This window comes from Terrapene carolina, unplaced genomic scaffold (assembly GCF_002925995.2).
Source record: "Terrapene carolina triunguis isolate 2854851 unplaced genomic scaffold, T_m_triunguis-2.0 Scaffold67, whole genome shotgun sequence".
Lineage (NCBI taxonomy): Eukaryota > Metazoa > Chordata > Testudines > Emydidae > Terrapene > Terrapene triunguis.
In genome coordinates, this window is record NW_020664418.1 from 36300354 (window position 1) to 36315591 (window position 15238).

General features: G+C 43.8%; 1 protein-coding gene across 2 annotated transcripts in view; it reads right to left on the minus strand.

Annotated features, from left to right (window-relative positions):
* CEMIP (cell migration inducing hyaluronidase 1) overlaps window positions 1-15238 on the minus strand; it is a 150362-nt gene that overhangs the window by 14275 nt on the left and 120849 nt on the right. For both annotated transcript variants that reach the window (XM_026648324.2, XM_026648323.2), the window contains exons 15-24: window positions 14370-14439; window positions 13382-13510; window positions 12021-12106; window positions 9437-9568; window positions 7376-7411; window positions 7113-7268; window positions 5137-5317; window positions 2723-2938; window positions 1806-2017; window positions 1172-1357 (exon numbers count right to left, since the gene is read on the minus strand). In XM_026648324.2, the coding sequence (XP_026504109.1) occupies window positions 1172-1357; window positions 1806-2017; window positions 2723-2938; window positions 5137-5317; window positions 7113-7268; window positions 7376-7411; window positions 9437-9568; window positions 12021-12106; window positions 13382-13510; window positions 14370-14439 (1404 nt within the window). The remainder of the gene's footprint in view (window positions 1-1171; window positions 1358-1805; window positions 2018-2722; window positions 2939-5136; window positions 5318-7112; window positions 7269-7375; window positions 7412-9436; window positions 9569-12020; window positions 12107-13381; window positions 13511-14369; window positions 14440-15238) is intronic.

A 15238-nucleotide genomic window follows, 5' to 3' on the forward strand; every position in this document is an offset into this window, starting at 1 on the left:
AACTTGCTTTGATCCTCTGGAGTGCGCAGCCCCCCCCCCCCCCCCCCGAGCGCTGCTTTACCGTGTTATATCCGAATTTGTGTTCTATCGGGTCGCGTTATATCGGGGTAGAGGTGTAGCTCTAGAGGTCCGTTATTTTTACATAAATCAGTGTGTGTATATATATTTATTCAGAGGCGGGAGGATATTCCCTGTGAATCAGGGGTGGAGGGATAGGAGGGAGAGCAAAAGGGAGTTACTGAGAATGGAAGTGGGGGAGATGGGCAGCCCATCGAGGCTAGGAAGGGGCTTCCTGGTAGTTCTGACGGCCATTCCTACAGCAGTTCCTCCATGGCTGGTGCCCTGCACTCCCCCAACCCTCACCAGGCGCTTGGCACTATGTGCGCTATCGCCCCCTTGCTCCCTGTCCAGGTGCCAGTCCCCTGTGCCATCCTCCACCCCACCCTGGCAGCCAGTGCATGTGCTCCTGCCCCTCCATCAGGCCTGGTGTCTCCACTGGGGCCCATGGTGACTGGAAGGTGGCACCATACTGGGCCAAGGAGATCTTCCTGCTCCCCAGTGGTCAGTCCAATCTCATGCACCACAGTCACCTCAGTCCCTCCTCCATGAGATATTGTGGGGATGGAAACATAGATCCACTCCCCCCCAGTATTCCCACCGAGGGAGTGCTATGTATATAAATATACATCTCTTTCTCTCTCTATATATATATATAAAAACCAGCCTCAATTTCCTATAAGAAAGAGTCCTATCCCCCAAGGGGTAAATTTGTCCTGTTCAAATCCATTAGGCAGCTATGCATGACACATGTCGATGCTCATAAATGGTTGTGGTTTAAGATTCCTAGATCGAATTTTTGAAATAAGAAGAGTTTTATGCTTGTTCAGTGCAACTTCATTGCTATGAACTGGGTCCTCTTTCTGCTTTTCCTTTTGCCCTGCTGTGCATTCATTTGGCACTGGGAGCCATCAGAGGCGAGGGGCTGTGGCTGGGAGCACATGAATGAGGGGCAGCCACCATGAGTCAGAAGGAAATGAAAAGTTGATCAGGTCTCAAGGAATCTGTTTGTTGTGATCCCAGTTTGCATTTCAATGTTGGTCTGGGCCAAAACACTTTCTGGGTCAGATGGCTCTCTCATATCTGTCTAGTTGACCAAGGGCTATTTCCTTACCCAGTGTCCTCATCCCAGTAATAGTATCCTTTGGTAGGGTATCTGTACTCCAATTTGTCCATCTGCAAGGTCCTATAGAAGGTCCCAGTTTTGTATGTTTTCTTCAAGAGACGATTGTGGATGTCTGAGAGAATGGAAAATGTTGTCCCTTTAGGATAACACAACCCTAGCTGGATCCAGTCGTTCCTAAAATAGCAAAGAGCCACATTATAACAAATAATAGACACATGACTATGACTTTCCTGGGCACGTCATCAGCCAAGTTAAATAGTTCACTCTGAAATGTAACACTTTTTTCCTGGCTGGTCAACATAATTTAGCCTTTAAGAGAACATCTATGTGCTACTTAAGCAATATGGGCTACACTCATCCCTGATCTAATACCATTGGCATCTATTCATCAGGGATTAATTTGATCCTAGGCATCTAAAAAAAAAAATGTATCCAGAGGGACATAAGTATCATGACAAATTAAAAGATGGGGCAGTTCAGAGTGGGCTTCATGGAATAATGATGTTAACCCTGAAAGAACTCCTCATGACTATTTCAGTAACATCACTCTTTAACCATTTATAGCTCCATTACCGAGTTGGGATGCTACTTTTGTGGGGTAGGGTTTCAAGGGATCACTCACTTGTTGAAGTTGATGAGCCATATAGCCAGTTCCTCGGGTGCCGTCTTGTCCCAATGGACGGTATAACCTTTCTGCAGTGTTATAACTGGCTGATACTGCTGGTAAGGAGAACTTTTGCTTAAAGCCCCCTCCAAGTAGAGAGGATGACTGTAGTAGTCGTTTTTGATTATTTTCATTCTCAGGGTGGCTGACTTGTAGGCCTGGATGTATATCTAGATTAGGGAAACAGTCACAATTGGTTTAATAAGATAGATGGCTACAAATTGGCTTTAAGTATATTATTCTGAAAACACTTGCAGTATCTAAAACAAAGCTAAAAAAAAGTCACTTCACATAAGAGAGAGTGAAGGACTGGTTCTAGGCAGTGGTACCAAGTGCTTTTGTGGGAGGAAGAATAGTTTTGTGGCTAAGTCACAGGAATGGAAGTTAGGAGATCCAGATTCTATTCTGGCCTCTACAAGAGACTTCCTACGAGACTGTGGGTAAGTCACCTAACTTAGCTGTGATATTTTCCCCATTTTTATGGAGGAAATTGTAACACTTCCCTATCTTAGAGTCAGTTTGTGAAACTTAATTTATGAATGCTTCTGACATGCTTGGAGATCTTTGGACGGAAGTTGCTACAGAAGTGCAGTGTTCTTTTCATTGTTTCATATTCATGGCCAAAATTTTTAAAGTGCCCCTGAAAACGTGCCATAATATTGACAGGCAAACTCATGTGTGTGTGCAAAACCATGCAGGCAGATGCACTGCCCAATGCTAGGACACCCCGAGTGTCCCATAAAAGTGCATATTTCTGAGTTCAAGATGACTTCAAGCCCTACCATACTGGGAAATTTAAAATATCTATAAACCCATCACCTTCAACTCCTGTACTCCCAACGCAATGTCAGTGGTGTAATGTAAATTCTTGGTACCTGTGCATAGTGCCCACTGCAGATGGCACCTCTCCAATCTGGCACATCAATACAGTCTGGGTGTTTGATCAACCAGTTATCTTCCTTTATAAGGTATGAGCTGGGATATCCCGACACAGAGCCATCTACATCATGAAAAACTGATGTTTTATCACCATCCATATTCAGGTCATTGAACCAGGGTCCAGGTTCTCCAAAGAACACTCTTGAAGTAATCTAAACAGAACAGTGACATATATTTACATACCAGAGGAGCAATTCACGTATTTTAAGTGCTTAGCATTTTAAGTGAAGGACAATTCTGTGGTTGTTGGAATGGCTTGAATTGTTTGATTTTAACTAGCATTGTAAAATAGTTGGGACAAGAAGCGGCATTTGGATTTGCTAGTCACTGTAGGGATGGGGAAACTTAATTGTACATTAGGGCCAATGTTTTCAAAAATGGTCATTGGTTTTGGGTGCCTCCATTTTTGGGTCCTCAACGTGAGACATCTTAGATCTGGTTTTCAGAAGCGCTGAGCACCCACCACTCCAGTTGAAGTCAATGGAGCTTCTAGGTGCTCAGCACCTGTGGAAGGAAATCAGGCTCTGAGTAACTCAGGCTGGGTGCCCTCCAAAAAGGAGCACCCAAAATCTGTGGCCACTTTTGGCAGTGTTGGTCTTGTCAGCTAGCAGGAATTTCAGTGACATTTGCTAGAATATTTGAGTTGCCCCTCCCTTGTCTAGATCCTGCATGCATGGTCAGTGCTTGAGGCTAAAGCAGAGCTAAGTCAGGCACAGCAAAAGTCTGCTGGGTCATCAGCCCTTTCCTGTTGACCATGAATGAAAGAGGTAGAGGACAAACCACCAGCATTCTACTCCTGGCCTCCATCCTGGGGTGAGGTTCACGTTTTGTTGGAAGGTTCAGGGACATTTTTATTTTATCTGACCCAGTTCATGTGTTCCTACTTCTTCTTCTTCTTCATTTTTTAAAATTTGTATGCTACATAAAGTTGCACTTACACAGGGAACAATCAGCGGCTTCCCCGGAGACATGGCTGCTTATGTGACTTCTGACCGGTGGTTTTTATCCAAGTTAAATAAATTGAATGTCACAAACCAGCCTGATGCAATGTGGCTGAGGCTGGGTTGGACACTTCTGGGGATTTTTTTCTCCCTACCAGACACTTGGCACAAAGATTTTTAATCAACTTTTCTCATGAAATTTTAGCATATCTGGTATTTAGTAAACATGAGGCAATCAAAATCATTCGTTCAATCCACAGATGTCTGTAAATACACTTGCAAAGCTTGTTAATTGGATTAAACAGCTGCTAGGTACATTTCATCAGGAAGAGGGACACTCTCAGGACCAGCAGGCATATATTTGTACAAGCAGATGCAAAAATACCTGTCAATTTCTCTCTCACCAGGATTAGTTCTAATTAATTGCTTGGTTTGGTTCAAACAAGCACCCGAAAGTTCACTTGCTTATTCAAAGCAGATCGGAACCTTTTGGGCCAAATTCTGCTCTCATTTACATTTGCGGAACTGATGTCAATGGAATTACCAGATGTAAATAAGAACAGAATTCAAACCTAGATTCTGCTCACAGGGATGTTCCTTGGTCAGGGGCGGCTCTATGGTTTTTGCCGCCCTAAGCACGGCAGTCAGGCAGCCTTCGGCGGCATGCCTGCGGGAGATCCACTGCTCAGGCGGATTCGGCGGTGTTTCTGCGGGTGATCTGCCGGTTCCACGCCTTCTCCGTATCCGCCGCCGAAATGCCGCCGAAGCCGCGGGACCGGCGGACCTCCCGCAGGCATGCTGCCAAAGGCTGCCTGACTGCCGCCCTCACGGCGACCGGCAGGCCGCCCCCCGTGGCTTGCCGCCCCAGGCACGCGCTTGCTGCACTGGTGCCTGGAGCCGCCCCTGTCCTTGGTATTCGGCTGGAACTTTTATAAAGAACAGCCTTTCTATGCTGGCACTTCAACATCTTACCCCACCTGGAACCAAAGGGGACTTATTTTCCTCTCACCTGTACTGGTTTTACTCCAACTGTACCTCTCTTAACTTCAGTAGAATTACTCTTTGTACATGGGAATGGAATCAGGCCTGTGGTAGTGCAGAGGCTCTCAGAACTAGAAATGCTATTTATTTATATGGAAAACAAGCCTCTGGGGAAATAGCTCTGGTTCTGGTTTGCTCTGAGTTTGTGAGAAAGTTGGGCTTGTGGTTTTTTTTTAATCCAAACCAGTTTTCTTATCCCCAATTTACACTTAATTTGCTAACAACGTGGCAATCATTGGCACTAGGCTGTTAGGCTTCCAATTCTGATGTTGGTTTTTCCCAATGGCCATTTTCTGAATCACATTTTTCACCATCACACTCACGTCCAAAACCAAACGCCAAGGAGCCCATTTTAAGGAATAACTCACGGGAACGTCTTCAAATAGAACGTCCGTGACATTGTTATTGGGGCAGCTCTGCCAGGCATTGTTGAGCCGGAATGCCAGGGCACTTGTGTGACGACCATCCAGTGCAGCAAACTTGCGAAACGTACAGTTTTGGACATTGACCGGCCCATCGTAGAACTGAATCCCTCGAATTGGAAAATTCCTAAAACACATTTGAAAAATAGAGAGGGAGATTTGGTCAGAAAGAGTTACCGTAGACATCAGTCTGTATCTTAGATAATGGATAGCCACATGATGCTTGCTCTGTAGCTGACATTATTTTGTCCAGCCAGCAGGATAACTCTGAGTTAGTGCTGCTTTTGTTTTAGCCTGTGCAATCCTTCAGTTCTTATGAGTTCAGTCAAGGTCTCTCGTGTCTAAGCAGATCATCTTTATCTGTACTCCTAAAGGCAAGAACATTGGATAATGCCAAGGCACTGACCTAAAAAGGAAAAATTCATGCTGCAATCACAAACAAGTTCTGCAGCAGCAGCAAAACCTGTAACCGATCAGATCTGCACTCCTCATTTTGAATCACTGCAGGGCTAAAATCCCAAGACAGCTTTCATAGGAGCAGGGAGATAAGCAGTCTGGCACAAATAAAATAAAAACTGGCCTTTAAAGATGCAAAAAACTGTTGCACTGCCTAGGATACAGTTTTACGGGAGCTCCAGAGCACATTAACCAGAGATCATTTAGATACCAGTGGAAAGGTAGAGAAGACACATGCTTTTTCACATTCTGATTTGAGTGAATGTGATGTTTTAACCCTTTAACAGGCTTGGATAAAACATGTCAAGGATTGCTCATAATAAACAAGACCACAATCCCTTACTCACATGAGTGGTCCTTCCTCACACAAGAATTTCTCATTCAAGTGAGTGCTCCTTGCCTTTGGGAGCTCTTACACACAACTTCCACTGAAGACAAAGGACTGTAGAACAGGGTACTAAAAAAACATTTCACTATTGGTATAGAGCAGTGGTTCTCAAACTTGGGACGCCGCTTGTGTAGGGAAAGCCCCTGGCAGGCCGGGCCGGTTTGTTTACCTGCCCCGTCCACAGGTCCAGCCGATCGCAGCTCCCACTGGCCGCGGTTCACTGCTCCAGGCCAATGGGAGCTGCTGGAAGCGGCGGCCAGTACGTCCCTCGGCCCGCGCTGCTTCCAGCAGCTCCCATTGGCCTGGAGCGGCAAACCACGGCCACTGGGAGCCGCGATCGTCTGGACCTGCAGATTGGGCAGGTAAACAAACTGGCCCGGCCCGCCAGGGGCTTTCCCTGCACAAGCGGCGGCTCCAGTTTGAGAAACACTGGTATAGAGGATAGGCCTACTGTGCCTCCATTGACAAGCAGAATTGGGGAGTGTCATGCAGAAAGATACGACATTCAAGCTCTTTGTGCACTGGAGACTTCTCTTGGGGTGGTTACGTTTTTAAAAACAACAAGAAAATATCCTTGCCTTTGCAAAATCAACTCAGAGTACCAAGATCACGGACGAGGTCACCGGTGAAATTCACAGGCAGCTTGTAAAACATTTAACAAGGGCACAAAGATCATGCAAACCCAGCAGCAACTCTGCTTGGTCCAAAGCCCGGGCAGGGATCCTGAGAGACTTCCTTGGTGACTGGCAGCTGATACGGGTGGAGATTGGTGCATTGCCCGATCCTTGCTGACTACATGTACACAGTTGAAAAGCTTGCCCAGTTAGCAAACTCTTCCTCTACTTTAGCCGTCCCCCCAGCCCAGTTCACGAAGCAGGTATTGATGCTGTCCTGGCAGCCTGCAAGTACATGCCTGCCAGTAGCAGCTGCACAATGAGGACCTTGGGAACAAGAGACATGAAACAAAATCCTCTGTGTATAATTTCTTCAGTTTAAATTACACCAAACAGCGCTGAAAAAATATATAAACTTAAACAGAAGGGATGGGAACTGTTCACTTGTGCTGGGCAAAACTTACTGGCCTATGGGGAGAGTCCTTCCACTATGATCCAGGCCTCCGGGCCCCCAAATGTGGTTGTCCATGGTCTCGGTCCCCACGTTTTTACTCTCACCGACAAACAGGCTGTTCTTTATTTCTTGCTTTGAACCATCGTCATGTGGGAAAGTTCCGCCGCTAGGAGAGACAGTACTGTATGTTAAAGGGGTTGTTTATGGCAAACTCTATTTTGGAATTATAGGCCAAAGTAGGGGGATGGCAAACTAGGAATGAATAATGCTTACCTTGCCAAGGTCAGGCCAATGCCATTGTCTGCAAACCTGCAATGAGAGAAAAGAGAGGGAAGATGCTTCACACACAATGATACAGAGCCTTCGTTCTTCCCAAAGGTAGGCAATGCCAAATTGAGATATCCAAACCAGTAAGGATTTTAATATGAACAAGGAGGGCTGGGGTTAATTAACAAAATTAAGCTCCTTTATGTTAAGTGGGAGGGTGGGGCGAACTAAAAGCTTTAGCAATTTTGTTCATATTCCAGTTTGTGAAAAAAGGTTTTATAGCATGGCTCATAAGGTGTATAGATCAAGTGTAGTGGTAGTTTGATAGATCTTTAACTGGGATTATATCCTGCCATTGCAGGGGGAAGGACTTACTTATTGGATACCGATCAGTCTTCCACCCCAGCCCCATCTCTGTCTACCATGACCCTTTCAAAGTTATTTAAAGAAGTCCTGTTTGTCTCTCTCAAATTATTTTCTGTTATGTAATAATCCTCTGCCCTACACACATTTCCCCCTTATGCACCTCTGTGTTTATTACTCACGTCACATAGCCTTTCTATGCAGTAGCTTAAAAGGGGGTAGAAGATTCTGACTTCTGTTTCATCAGTGATCAGATACAGATTGGAGAGAGACCTGAATCAAAACTTTGGATCAAAATGCTACTGAGCTTTGGTGAGATTCAAACTCCGAATCTGGACCTGGATCTTAATTTTACAAATGATTCCTATTTTTATAATGGGCCAAACCAGAATGCCAGTTCCAAACTTGGAGGACATTAGAATCCAGATACAGAGATTAATGTTATAGTGTGAGCCCATCTCTATTGTATACTGACACAACTTGGTGCTAGAATTTAAACCGTCACACACAAGACAAAAATCAGTGTAAAGCTGGGAACAGAATAAAAACAATCTCCTTGATTTAGTCAGTAGGTGGTAGCATATTACATGCTATCTACTTTTCATGTATTATTCTTACAGCCCCAGGAAATGTTCATGTACTGCATGCCACATTAACATTTGCTTTGTTAATGTAATACATAGGTCTTACTGTAGCAATAGAAATGAAAATTAACTCTGTGATTATGGCTGCAGCCTCAGATGCACTCCAAAGGACACTGCCAAAAACTGATAAGATGGAGAAACTCGTGCAGTATTTAGAAACTATGCTATTTCAGCAAAGATTGCAAATGTCAAAATAACATGCAACTAATCTGAAAAGGCAGGAATGTTAAACATTTTTGGCTAACATAGTCCATAAGAAGGACAAATAAGAAGACTTGATATTATATTTCTGTCCATTCTGACCTACTTTAATTCTTGCCGGTCTCACGGAGTCACTAAGGCCAGTTTATAGCCAGTGGTCTCTTTAAAAGGCTTGCATTATTCTAAGGTAAGGCAGTTTTTGCAGGCAACTGGATACCGCATACGGGCAGACAATTGTACAAGTGTAGTGCAATGTACCTGTAAACTAGCTTTTTACTTTTTTGCCTTGGTTAATTGAGGTTGCTATCAAGATACTGGATCAGAAGCGGAAATTGAAGAAGATCATCCGTTCCCAAGTGCAAAGAGAGTCTGTTCGGAGCAGCACAGGAAACTGCTTTCAAAGGGCGTACAATGTGCATTTTCCCAATTCCTCTCCCTCTCTATCGTGATGCATAGTTTTGTGTCTGCTTCCTTGGTACTGGCTTATTCAGCACAACGCTGAACCACATAAAACTGAACCATGACCCAAGCTTAGCCGGGGAGGCTGGTTAGGCTTATGATTTATTTTGTTTATTTTAAGCACTTCATTTTTCGTATAGAATAGTTTATTTGAGCCAATTTTTGCTGCTGCTTTGAAAATCTGTACAAAATCACACTCAAAAACAATTCAGCAGACTCTTCACTTTGGACAAAACAGGTTTTGTTTGTGTAAAATAATGCCTGTGTTTTCTTAATGTTTCATTTTTATTTTAATCATGACCATATGCAAGGTGCAAAGCGATATAAATAGTCTAACCACAACTATGCTTGCCATAAACACGGAGTTGAACTCCTAGGGTTGAAATAAGGCAAAACTCACTGGCAGTCATCCAGCCATACGTCTCCACCCCTCAGCCAGGCCCCATGTTCCTGGTTCTTGTACGCAATAAAGTGCTCAATTATCGCAGGTTCCCTAGGCTTCAAAGGGTCAGCATCTTTGTGTGGACTATATCTGTAAACACAAGAAGAGCAGAAACTGTTGTCAGTGGAAGGCAGTCTACCCCAGTGAGATTGGACTGCTGTATTGACTTGTTAAACATTTGGTGGGATTATTTCTGTTAAACACAGGAATTGCCAGGCTGGATCAGACCTATGGACCATCCAGTCCTGTAGGCTCTCTCTGACAGTGGCCAGTACCAGCTACCAGGAATGGGCGAAAAAGCTTCAATAGTCAGTCGTGAAATAACCCGTCCCAGGAAAAGTTTCTTCCTTTAGTTAAATGTTAGTTTATGTCCCGAAGCATGACACTGTATCCTTTCTAAAACTCTTGGGGTTATTTAAAATCCTCCCTACTATAACTCTGGAGATTCTTATTATCTATACAAATGTCCAATTCTTTCCTTTTAATCCTGCTCAACTCTTGGCCACATGGATATATTGTGGCAGTGAGTTCCGCAGGCTAACTGTGCATTGTGTGGAAAAGCAAAGATGGTATAAAAGTGAAAGCATTTTGAGGAGACCATGATGACATCTTCTTTGTTGCCCCTACCATATGTCACCCAGGCCACTAATAATGAGATTTATTAGCTCACAGGCTCTCACACATGATGAAATGATGGTCTGGTGAGTCATGGAGGAAAAAGGCAGAGATAAATGGAAACGGCAGTAAAGCATTTCCACAGTTATCTGTCAGTCTGCACTTGGGTGACAGCACTTTGCAAGCCCAGATAGAAAGATGTTAAGTTGGGTGACAAGGTGGGTAAGGGTATATCTTTTATTGTACCAACCTCTGTGTAGCTCGAAAGCTCGTCTCTCTCACCAACAGAAGTTGGTCCAATAAAATACATTACCTCAACCACCTTGTCTCTCTAATATCCTGGGACCGACACGGCTAGAACTACACTGCATGTTGGGGTGTCATTTATTCCTGCTCTTCGGGGGCAGCTATCCTTACCATTACTAAGGCCTGGTCTACACTGGGGGTGGGTATCGATTTAAGTTATGCAACTTCATCTACGTGAATAATGTAGCTGAAGTTGACGTACTTAGATCGACTTACGCTCTCCCATCGACTCCGCCTGCGCCTCTTGCCCTGGTGGAGTACCAGAGTTGACAGGAGAGCGCTCGGCGGTCGATTTATCGTGTCTAGACTAGACACGATAAATCAACCCCCGCTGGATCGATCACTGCCCATAGATCCAGCGGGTAATGTAGACAAGCCCTAAGTGTCTTCTGTCAAATACAATGCAGTTTAGAAAAACCTGACAGACTGGCATCCACGTCAGTGCCAGCAATGGGCAGCACCAAGATTAAAATTCATGGGTCAGAAATGTGGAGTGAGGCCAGGCTGTCAAATCATTAACAGATTTTCAACAGCATTTTATTTCACTTAATAAGCCATCACATCAACCTAAATTGAGCATAATGATCATAAGGTTCCAGCAAATGAACATCACTTTGCCAGCTTCATCATTATGAAGTCACTTGGTATTCACGGTGAAAGCACAGATCCTGGTGAATTCACTAGACACTAACAAACATTCACTTTGGGATGGATTCTGTCTCATTTACACCAGTGTATGTCTGGAATAACTCTCTTGGAAGTGGGAGTTAGCATGGATTTATACTTCTCTAACTGAAAGCAGAATATGAAGTCTATGGAGTTATTCTCAATTTACAACAGTTCTACGGAACACAGAATCTGCCCCAGGAAGTCTGACTGTCATTCAGCAACACTCTTTAATTGCTAAGCTTTTAGGGCTCATTCCAGCCTTCAAATTGGAAGGCACAAACTTTTTGGAATCAGCTACTGTGCATATATGCCATAGCCAGTTTTCCAAGGCACATATTCTGGTATATGAAGAGGCAACATCAAACTCTCTGCTGTAGATGCTTACTGCAGCAATGGAAGGGGTTCTTCTGTCGCTATAGTAAATCCACCTCTCTGAGAGGCGGTAGTTAGGTCGACCAAGAATTATTCCGTAGACCTAGCACTGTATACACTGGGGTTTAGGTGAGCTTAACTCTCTCTCTCTCTCAAGGGCCATGCTTTTTTCACATCCCTGAGCGACGTAACTCGGTTGACGTAACTTTCTAGTGTAGAACAGTTCTCGGTAGAATTCTGAGGTATTGTCAGGGGTTTTAAAACAATCACCCTAATGGGCTGAGCTTACACTCCTCACCAGCTATCTTGTAAAATCAACTACTGTGGTTGTACCTGGCTGTGTGGGAAGTACCAAACCCACCAATGAGATTCATGGAGAGTGTCAGACTGCAATGGTACAGGTAGGCCACACCCCATCGATGGCAAGGAGAAAGTGAAGCCTTTTGCTCATTAGGAACTTTATACAACACCTACTGACAACAATGAAGAAATTCCCATTGACTTCAGGGGGAGCAGGATCCAGCCCTCAAACTGCTTTATACACATAACTTTCTAAATCAAACCATGGGAAATGCATTACCTCCCAGAAATCAGTGTCAGGAAAGGTCTTTTGTCCTTAGCAGATGCTGGTGTGGTTTTGACTCCATTATCAATGATCATGCCAGCCTGGGGAGGAAAAGGAACTTTGTGATGTATTTATACACTTTAAAATTATGATGTCGTTTTAAGTTTCTGGGCCAAATCTTCAAGCTGGTGTAAAACACCAAGGGTTTTTTTTTTAAGTCAAAGGCATTATCCTGATTTACACCAGCTGAGGATCTGGCCTTCTACATTTAAAACACCACCTAGACCAACACCAGTGAAAGATGGTGCAACATTTAAAGTACAAGGCAAAGATTTCTGAGAAGGACCAGAATTTTTGTTAAATTTGTCCTGATCACTTAAGCAAAACATCACTCTCTTCAAAGTCACTAGCTCTCTCTGACTTGGGTAGGTGCCTTATGCTTTTGGAGAATCTTTAGCTAACAACATGGCTCTCCAGAAAAATATTTGTATTTTATTAGAATTGTTACCACTCCAGTTGAAGATGAATTGAAATACCAGCCCCTGGCCAAGTAAAAATCCATTCCCATTGATACTCAAGCAACCTGGCTGTGAAATCCTGCCTAGAAGTGCTGCTCCTGGAAGATGTGCATCTGAGAATTGTGTCATAGCATCAGCCACTCGCTGTGTCCTATAATGCATCATTTCAGCATGGACCACTTTCAAGGTTACTGTTTCTGCAAGTGGCATGAGAAACAGGAGGACTGTCCACTCTACCACCTTCTGTCTGCAGCCCCTTAAAAAGCCCCTTGTGTTTTCCAGCACCTGTTCAACCCATCTCACTAGCCAATTAAATACGTGCTGCAATCTAAAGACATTAAGTAACAGATGAAGGCTCAGAAGCTCAGCGTACAGTTTCCCAGGGTAGTATGTCTGGGCTGAATAAGTAAAGAGATTTAGGAAGTGATTAGGCTGAGCTTATATTATTTTGTCTACCAGATGCTATTTGATCAATGGCTAACATTGGCAGCAATGATCTATAATCAGGCAAGCTGCCAAAAGATGCAGCTAGCGGCACCATTTTAGAAGAGCAAAAGCAGACAGATGACCTGGTGGAAAGGAGTGAAAGTAAGACCCTCTTATCTCCCAACGTCCCATGAGAAAGTTTAGCCTTTAGCCCAAGAATAGTAAAGTGAATCTAATGTGAACTGAATCTGTAATTCTATTATACCAGCAAACAAGCCACTTTGTTTGTAGATACAAATGCTGAAAATGAGTTTGCAATTGCTTGCAGTGAATCAGAAATCACAGGACTTAATAGCTTGCAGGCTCAGAAAGCTGGAGAAATGGAGTGGTGTTTTTAGACATGAAGATAGTTTTCATTGCGTGCAGACTCACTCGGTAGTTGGAATGTGCCCGATTGTTATAGAATTTTCCCATTGGAATGTGCTCAGTGTAGCCTGGAGAATACATTCCTTCCGAGGGGCCCGTAGGCACATGGTGAAAAACAAACCAAAAGCCTGTTTCCTGCAAAAGGGAATACACAGCATGAGCCTTCACTTGAACTTTACAGATTTACATTAGTACAGGGGCTTACCAGGAAATAGTGCAAGGTGAAAGCCAGCAGATTTCAGGACACATAACAGTAGGTGGTATTGCTCTGTAACTACATGCAAAAGACACCCCCCCCCCCCCACACACATGAAAGCAGTTATGGCCAGCATTTTCAGGCCACCTAAAATTAGCCTCCGGCATCCATACTGAGGCATCTAAATGTAAACTGGCCTGATTTTCAGAGGTGCTGAGCATCCACAAACCCTACTTACGTCAATGAGAGCTTCAGGTGCTCAGCACCTTTGAAAAATCAGGCCACCTATTTAGGTGCCCAAAATTGATCTAGGTGCCTGCATTTAAGCATGGAGATTTGGAAACTTTGGGCCAAATACTTTAGTTTGTTTATTTTTTCAATTAAAAATAAACAAAGACAATTGAGCTGAGTTAGAATTTCTGCAGAATTAGCATTAGCATGGATTTAAATGTTACAGCCCTACATACCATTCATGTACTGGTTTAGGACTGAGCCTGTTCCCATTGTGGTCAATAGAAGCTTTGCCATTGACTTAATGGGAGTAGGAGGGTTGGGTCTTTAATTTATACAGGCTCTGGTTTGGGAATTTTGTTAAAAGTAATCCAGATCTGCAATCCCTAACTTCAGCAAATGACCAGAAATGGGCAGGTGAAGGCAAAGGAGATTGCATTTGTAGCACTAGCTGCATCAATATATGGCTTTTAGAAATGCCTGAGCAGTGGAAACAGTGAGAACCAAAAGTTGCAGGGCTTTTGCAGTTGTTCTGAATTTTCCCAAATAAGAAACCTTTGCACTCACTTCGGATCCTGCAGCTGCACAGTTTATAAGGTTGTTATGCGGATTGGCCATCCAGAAGGTGGATACAGCACTGCAGATCAGGAACAAAGAAGAGCATGAAAATGACCCCCAAAGCACACACAAAGGAGTTAGCATTCCATTGCATACAGTACAGGCAGGTCAGATCATAAAGCAGATAAGCTACTGCCTAGAGGGTGTAACAACTGGGGCTTCTTTCTCTCTCATCATATCACAGCTGTCACCATCATCTGCAGCAAAATGGCCTTATCTTTAAAGACCTCAGGAATTAAATGAGGCATTTCTACTGAAATCCCAACCCTGGTATGAAGCTGTTAGCTGTCAATTATATTTCATGATAAGGTAAATGTGTCATTGCACAAGTCATAGACAAGAAATGCCCTACAATGGGGCTCCAGGTTCCCTGGAGACTGGTTCAGCCAGGGTTTTGACAAAGAGTTTCTATGGGCTTTTCATAGCAATCCCCTAGCATCTGCTCTTTCCACATGCTACTGTGCGTCACTACCATCCCCCACTGGCTTCTCAGTCCATGGCCAGATTCTCATATCCATCCTTAGACTGAATACTCCCACTGAAATCAAGAGGACTATTCACAGAGTAAGGTACAAGGCAACATGTGTAAAAATGGACAGAATCTGGCCCCATAATTTTATTTTAAAAATTCAATAAGAAGCTGGGGAAAAAAAGAGTTAGCCCTCTGATGTCACAAAGCCTAAAACTTGCTGTTAGCTAGCCATAGTTACCAGTGAAACCCTAGCTCCAGAATGCGTGCATTGATTGTGGGGGTTCATAGACAGAGAGGGCAGCCATGCTGGCCATGTTTCTCCTATACTTCATCTAAGTCGGTCTTT